The sequence below is a fragment of the Mustela putorius genome, unplaced genomic scaffold, assembly GCF_011764305.1.
Source record: "Mustela putorius furo isolate JIRA1106 unplaced genomic scaffold, ASM1176430v1.1 tig00003983_pilon_pilon_pilon, whole genome shotgun sequence".
Taxonomy (NCBI): Eukaryota; Metazoa; Chordata; class Mammalia; order Carnivora; family Mustelidae; genus Mustela; species Mustela putorius.
In genome coordinates, this window is record NW_025422123.1 from 7,924,104 (window position 1) to 7,931,654 (window position 7,551).

Genomic DNA, 7,551 nt, shown 5'->3' on the forward strand with positions numbered 1-7,551 from the left:
CTCTGAAGACAAGGAATATGGCAGAGGGTGAAATGAAGGGCAGGGGAAATCTGTTTATAAGATACCCATGTTCTTATTGCTACTTAATAAGCAATTAACCACTTGATCAAGAAAATAAGTAGGATTTCAATGTTGAGACACACACCCTGTAGATTAGTTGGTATGTGGTACTTGATGGTGACAGCAGGATGGTGTCAAGTCTTCTTTCTTCCAAGGCTTGAGTCCTATATAGAAGCAAAACTTCACGTACAAATTTCTGGGCTTTGCCAAACTGTAACTGGGTTTCCAGGAATACTGTGCTCATTCTATCATGCCATGCCTCTTCTTCCAAGCCTCATGTGTGATAAGTCATCAGAATTTGACCCCCAGACTATCGGCAAATGACAGAGCACTTTATCACATCTCCACTGAATCTCAGAATTCCACTTAACAGTCAGTCCTCCCAAGAGTAGTCTTTGTTTGAAGAATCTTAAAGGCTCATATTCCATGAAAAAAATTAATCCTAATCCCTTTAAATGTAGAAGCCTACAAAACCAATGTTTTGAGCCAAGAGGGAAGATTTATTTGCATAGTTAAACAAAATACTTTGATTCTAAGTTTCCTCTTACCATCCCACTCTCATTTTCTGTATTGTGTATTCATTCTCTTTTTTCCCCTTCAGTTTTACTGTATGTGGACAGAAGCAAAGCTTCAAAAACCTCAGTCTAAGTTCAACAATGAACTTGGCCCTGCACTACTCCTACCCCAACGATATGAACTTGTCTGTTCCAGAGATACAGAAAAAGTGAAATACTTTTTGAAACTGCTGCCTCCTATCATGCTACAGTGTGATAAGAACACAAGTCTAAAGTACAAAGATTATATTTAACTGGTGTTTTCCTAGTGTTTCAACAAGCCCCTTCTGAAATCCAGTTCTTTTTATGCTTGAGAAAGCAACAAGTCCTACAACATACCCAGAATTCACCCTAGTGAGAAAATCAATAGTAGGTCTGGTTAGTTTAACTTTTTATTTAAGTAGGCTCCATGCCTAATGTGGGGCCTGAACTCATGATCCCAACCTTAAGAGTTGCATGCTCTACCGACGGAGCTAGCCAGGCAGCCCTGTTTTAACTCTTACTACCATAGTAATGGTAAAAGAGAATTCCAGTAGTTTTCCCAATACCTTTGCTCCTGAATCCAGGAACCTATTCTCTCACTGTAAACACCGGAATGTATAAAGTGCTGCTCTCTTAGCTAAAGAAAAAGGGACTAATATATACTGTTCATCCCATTATGATTCCTGCACGATCACAATCCTCTGCAGCTTAATGACACCAAGAAACCTAGCCAATTCCCCCACCCCACCCCAAACTAGAATTTTTTAAGTGGGCCTTTTTCTTAAAAGAGTCATGAAGGATTTTGTTGAGAACCACCAATTTGTTGAGTCATTACTCACCCTAAGCAATTTAGCAGACATTTCATATACATTACTTTACTTGCTCCATGACTGAATTCAGACCCATTTAATCACATATGTTATGTGGTAGACAGAAGAGAGGACGAATTCACCACGAGGAAATTCTAAACACCTCCCTTCCCAGTAACGCTGACCCATAGTTCTTATCTGTTCTTATTTCTTCTCATCCTGCTACTCTTCCCACAGGATCCTTTGTCTCATTCTTCCCCAATTAGTTACAGGCAAATCCTCCATTACCACATCCAGAACAACAGCCATGTGCACAGAACTTCACTGGACCCCCTAAGAAAAAAATATTTATTTTTCCTTTTCTGTCACCACAAATTTCTTGTTAACAATGTTAAGACTCATTTTTGTAATTTAAACAAAACCAAACCCATAATTCTCTCCTAGGATGAATATGACATAAGGATAATACCAAGCAAGCTCACAAATGACAAAAAATGCAAAACTAATTGAAATGTTCATCCTTCCTGAAATTTTTCTTATTAACAGCAGAGAAGTAGAATCAATGCTGCCACCTAGTGGCAAGCTGAACAAGTCAGGTAAGTATCCTGGATCAAAACGGGTCAGAGGCCCAACATCTCTGATATCCTTGCCTAATATGGGGCATTCCACTCCTTACCTTCCTGAATGTGGAAAAAAAAAATCACAGCAACATTTCCCAAGCAATCCCTCCTCCAGAATCCCAGTCCCATCATGAGAATACAGCAACCCAAGTCTGGCCTGTAACACAGACTACTTCACATGAAACTTTCTTCAGACCGTTTTCCGTCAGTTCGTCCAGCGCTACGGTCCAGTAGGGATGACAGGAGACCATGAACACATCCATAGCACACATCTGTTCACAGTGTGTACACAGTAATTCTGATATCTGTGGCTTCAAACACCTCTTCAATCATTGCAGATACATTTTCCCATTGCAGACGATCAAGACCACATCCAATTCTGAAAAAGACAAAACAGCTCCACAGATTGTGATGAAGGTACCTAGGAAATCATTTCTTCACCTTCCTTTGGGCTGCACCCATCCAAAGCATAAAGACAAATGATCTGGCCTCACAACTATGGTGGGAGTTTGGAAGTGAATTCCTGTAGTGAGTCACCTAAGGCTGTTCCTAGATAGCCCCAACATCCAACAGCTGTTGCTTCTCTTTTGCTAGTAAGATGCCACTTCTCAGTTGTTTGAGGCTACCTTGAGAAAGTACCTGCGGTGACATGGGAGACTATCATTCTTTAGCTATTAATAAAAACTAGCTGGGATTTTAAAAACACACTTATGATAATGAAATGCTAAGGAAGATAAAAAGAGAGACAAAGGACAGGATCTCTGCAAAAAAGAAATCAAAATGAAATGCTGGGAAATGCCAAGCTGATTGCAGTTCAGGTGAGAAACCTGAGTCAAGCCCACAAAACTCTCCTATCTGGCACCTTTCTTCTAAGATGTTACTCTACTGATCCTCAATATCCCTAGGGGTAAAAAGTTTAAAATGGCTAATTTCATACAGTCTGATAATTAAGTCCCTAAAAAAATTATGACAAAAACACACAAGAGTTTCTGATTCGGAAGACACGAATACATTAAAGCCCAGGGTAAATGAGGGATTTTGTAGCTACATTCATAAGTAACTTGGGGCTTGAAACAAATCTGCACACATGGTCAGCACTGACTCAAAATTAGACTGAAAGGAAGAGAAATGACCCAAAGCCTAGTTCCTAAAAATAAAGTAAATAAAGAGTATATTGCACCCCCAAAGCCATTCCCTTAAGCTCCCAATAGCAAGGATCTAAGACATTACATAAGGGACATATCCTCTGGCTACTACCCACACTGAACACAAGCATGCAGTGTAAAAGGCAGTGGTAATTTACAACCTTCTTTGCACCAGATTAACAAGCTTGGGACACATGAAGTGGCCCAGAAGAAAATCACAATTGCTCAGTCTTGGTTCTTAGGCCTTTACTGCTTCAAGAACAGAGCCTCAGTCTCCTCAGGCAGAAGACACCCAGAATTCAACAAAGGTGACTGACCAACAGGTCCTCCCTATGAAGTAATCTGAAGCAGGGGTGTTTTAATTATCCTGATTCATTCAACCCAGGCTAAGAAACGAATATAATGCAGCTTAAAGGCTAATCACTGGTTCACTGATTGTTAGAAGTTTTTCAATTCAGTTTTTCAATATAAGCCTATATTTTGAGTTAAGCTTTCAAGTTAGACGGCAAATTCCACCACACAACTAAAAGTCTTTATTCAGGGCCTGGGATTTCCTTGCCTGGGCATGGAGAGGTCGGTGACTCCATTCTTCAGACAGTGGGACTTCATGGCCTCTAAACTCTTCTGCAAATTTTCGTAAGTTGGCTTATGTGAAGCCCTTTTCTTGGTAATCTGAGTACAAAGAATGAATTCAAACTTCCATTAGTCCAAAATGACAGCCAAAGAAGAGCCATCACATTCTCCCAACATCCTGATAATTAAAATAAATATATTTCTACAGGAGAGTTTGGAGCAGGATGACAAATGTCATATATTGTCTTTCCCAGTAATGGGAGGCCCTCAGGAAAATCTACTAAAAAAAGCCCGAGAAACCCAGACACTGTCATGTGATAACCTTTCCTTTTCCGAAGAAGCCCAGATTAGCAGGCAGTGCCTATTGTCTATTGTTTTTAAGCAAGGTAGGTCAAAGTCTTTGTGCCACTTCCCCGAGATAAGCAATATATCTGCAACAAGGAAGAACCAATACCACCTAAAAACTTCCTGTTAGGTCTATTTAGAAACCACATATATGCTTTTTGTTTCTCTATAATGAACAAAGAGAAACTGGTAGTGTTCCAAACAAGACTGGAAGTCACACTGGCTTTAAGGAGAACATCCAAAGGCCTCAAGACATGTCCCCACTCCGTGTGCTGTCCAAATCACATATGTAGTGGGTTGGTTGCTCTAAGTAACCCAGCACTATCACCAAGAACCTGCACTCTGCACTCCTTCTGGGGCCTGAAGACCATTGACAGTGAAAGAATCCCACATTGAGGCAAAAGGCAGGAAAAGAGCTAAGTAATACCAGGCACTGCATTCAACAGAGGAGAGGGAGATAACTCCTTTGGGCAATATGTGTTTTGAGACATTACTGGTTCTATCTCATTATAATTAGGAAAGAATTAAAGTATGTGGGACATCCCTAACTTTTCCAAGTCTTAAAACAGAGGCTTTTGGTGGCTGTCACAGTACTCTCCACCACGGAGCTGGGATGCAGCCTTAGGTTCCTTTCTAACCCAGTGCTCCAACTTGATCTGAGTGAGCATAAGATCAAAAGCTTTTTGTCATCTTTGGTTGTCTAGAATCATGATCAACAAATACAGTACAGCCCATGTGTTCACCAGAGCTTATGACCTAGTGAGAATTGACATAGTGAGAAATGACCCCCATCTTACCAAGTAATATATATATCGCCCATCTCTCTTCAGAACAGCCACTTCTCCAGATTTCTTTTCTAAGAAAAAATTATTTAATAGTAGAAGGGTAAAAAAATAAAAAGATAAAAGCACCGATTTGCATTCTTCAATTAAAAAAAAAAAATCCTTACAGATCTGAGTTCACTTCAGAGCTAAAAATACTTTTCACTTCTGAAGAAACAGTCCCTGTAACACTTTCCTCCTTATCAGCCTTCCTTAACTTCCAGCTTTCTTTATTTTTTGCTCATTTTCCTCTTACCCCATCTTTTGTCCTGACCTTATTTTCAAATACACCCATATTCACTTTAAAAACTTTAATGATTTTTTTCACATACAAAGAGTTATTATGCTAAGCATTGTGGAGAACACAGATGTATAAAAGTTCCTAATTACTAATGAGTTTTCAATGAAGAGACAGTGTCACATTTATAAAGAACTACAATAAAAAACAGTAAGAAATTGTTTTAAATTAATCACCAGCAGAGACTGGCCCAATAAGCCTGGACTGTGATCTCAGCAATTGTTTCAGAAGCTCTACAGGTGGATCTAACACTTCTCTTTGGTTTAAAATCTCTGGTAGAAAGTGATGGGAAGGGTCTGTAAGGAAGAGGTTTCTAAACTCCTCTTTGAGGAGTAAGTACAATATGGGTAAACAGAGGATCCTGAATGCTGAGTTAATACCTATAGAACCCAAGCTAAACACTTCGGTTAATAAGTGGAGTAGTATCAACAAACTTTTAGGACAGAGAGAGATTAGAAACCTTTATAAGAATTCAAGGTTGGTGTGATAAAGACCCAAACTAGAGGCTACTTCTGTAGAGAAAAACCTGAGTACTTACAAGTACTCAGTGGTTAGGAACCCCACTCTCTGCATGTGTACCTGTCTAATAACTAAAATATAACAGGAGATCAAGATGCTCTCGACAAGGCAGACTAATTCAGCGGTTTTTTAAAACTCACGTTGATTTAACAGTTCCTGCACCCCTCCAAATTTCTTCTTGAAGAGGACAGCTATCCCAGCACCCATTCGACAATCCTCACTGATACAGTGGGCTAAAGAGTCTGTTTTGGGGCATGCAAAAAGGTCTCCTTTCACATAAGTGATCTAAAATGTCAAAAGGGAAAGAAAAGGTTTTATTCGATACAGAAAAACACTAAGTTGTTTCTTTCATTTCCCTTTACTGAACCTCCCACCACTGTCCCTCCGTGATTTAAAACCCGACCTGCAGAACTTAAGGAACTACAACAAATTAAAGTGTTTGTAAAAGGAAAGTGATGCACGGTTTCTGCCTAGGACTGTATCAGCCCTTCTGAAGTAAATCGGCTGGAGCGGGGCGGGAAAGAAAGACAATTCAATTATTGCTTTAATTAAAAAGTGTTTATGCTTTTGACCTCAATTATTCTGAATTTCAGTTCACCAATAAGTTAATAGTTGTTACGCACTCTGCTTCCTTCTGAATCTTCATTAGGGCTGCCGGCCATGATATTGAGTTGCTATTTCCAGAACTTAAGTGTCTCTTCGGCTATGAGAAGGAAAAAAGGAAGTAAACATGCTTAGGCGGCTGAATATATTCTATTCAAGCTGCTCTGGCCACCCACTTGGCAATTTCTTCCCCCACCATTTATCGCTGAATGTGAGCTCGTTCAGCCTCTAGGAAGTAATACAAAACTCCCCTGGGGCAAGGATGAGGAAGAATGGCTAGGTCCAGAGGCGGCCGGCCTCCGCTCGAATTTCGCGCTTTCCTGGAGCGCCCCGCTCGGCCGGCGAAGAGAAGGCGGTCTCCACGAGGCGCCTCCTCCTCTCTCCGCGCCCGAGCGAGGCGCATTGAGGACAGTCTCCTCTTCTCGGCCTGACCATAAAAGTATTTCCCCAGTGGGTGTGGCCCACAGGAAAAAGGGAGGGACTTGGCCACAGTCCCGGGAGCCGCAAACGAAGATTGTCCGGACCAGGGGAGTGTACTGCCGAGCCGCCAGCTTTGAAGAGGGAAAGCAAGACTCTCAAGGAAGACTCGTCCCCACCGGCTCTTGGGGGAACAAGGGAAGGAGTCTAGAGAGGCCTCCCATTCTGTCTCCTACCCTAGGGCGGGTCAGCGAGGGCGTACAGCCTGTCCTGGGGTCCCGGGAAAAGGAGCAGAAAGGCTCGCTCAAAGCCTCAACGTACCGGGGTTACCCTTCACCTGGAAAAGAGTCGGCCGTTGCGAGGTCCCGCCCCGCGGTGACGGGCTCCAGATCCGGCCCTGGTAGGTGGGAAGCAGCAGACGAACCTAGACGCGGAGCCAATCCCGCCACAGCCCTTAGTGGCACGCACCTAAAATGGCCGCCCACCACCCAGGAGCGGGGCGGAAACAAGCCCCTCTAGCTAGCCCGCCGAACTCCCACTCTTTGGTAATGGCCGCCGGACTTCCGGCGGTAAAATCCGTGGAATGTCCCGCCGCCGTCCGGGCATGCGTAATGAGACAGCCCACCGCAAGTGGGGAAGAACGGCGCTTGCGCATGAGCCCCAGTGGTGTGTCTCCAGCGGCCGCAGAGAAAGGGGAGGGCAGTTGGCAGAGGAGATAGTTAGCGCCTGCGTAGTACTATGTTTAGGGCGGTGTTTGAGTTCAAGGATCTGGCGCGTCTAGAAGGCGCCTGCGTATTCCTTTAGC

The 7,551-nt window shown here is 42.6% G+C and overlaps 1 protein-coding gene across 3 annotated transcripts; it reads right to left on the reverse strand.

Moving 5' to 3' along the window:
• Nucleotides 1-1,725: 1,725 nt before the first annotated feature.
• On the reverse strand, nt 1,726-7,312 carry OARD1 (O-acyl-ADP-ribose deacylase 1). Of its 3 annotated transcripts, none has more exons than XM_004739951.3 (6): nt 7,084-7,312; nt 6,350-6,429; nt 5,867-6,011; nt 4,886-4,944; nt 3,730-3,842; nt 1,726-2,404 (listed from the first exon to the last, which is right to left on the reverse strand). In XM_004739951.3, the coding sequence occupies exons 2-6, from the start codon at nt 6,386-6,388 to the stop codon at nt 2,302-2,304; spliced, it is 459 nt and encodes a 152-aa protein (XP_004740008.1). In that variant the 5' UTR covers nt 6,389-6,429; nt 7,084-7,312; the 3' UTR covers nt 1,726-2,301. The 3 variants fall into 3 exon arrangements, with proteins under 3 accessions (XP_004740008.1, XP_004740006.1, XP_004740007.1); XM_004739949.3 differs by having other exon boundaries at nt 7,068-7,221; XM_004739950.3 differs by having other exon boundaries at nt 6,983-7,089.
• Nucleotides 7,313-7,551: the final 239 nt, after the last annotated feature.

What these genes read in the sequence shown, in the direction of transcription:
- OARD1 (XM_004739951.3), bottom strand. Translation starts at nt 6,388, where the DNA reads ATGGCCGGCAGCCCTAATGAAGATTCAGAAGGAAGCAGA. An exon ending in AAGATTCAGAAGGAAGCAGA is followed by an intron (nt 6,012 to 6,349) that starts GTGCGTAACAAC and finishes TTGACATTTTAG; the next exon opens with ATCACTTATGTGAAAGGAGA. An exon ending in GGCGATATATATATTACTTG is followed by an intron (nt 3,843 to 4,885) that starts GTAAGATGGGGG and finishes CTTTGTACTCAG; the next exon opens with ATTACCAAGAAAAGGGCTTC.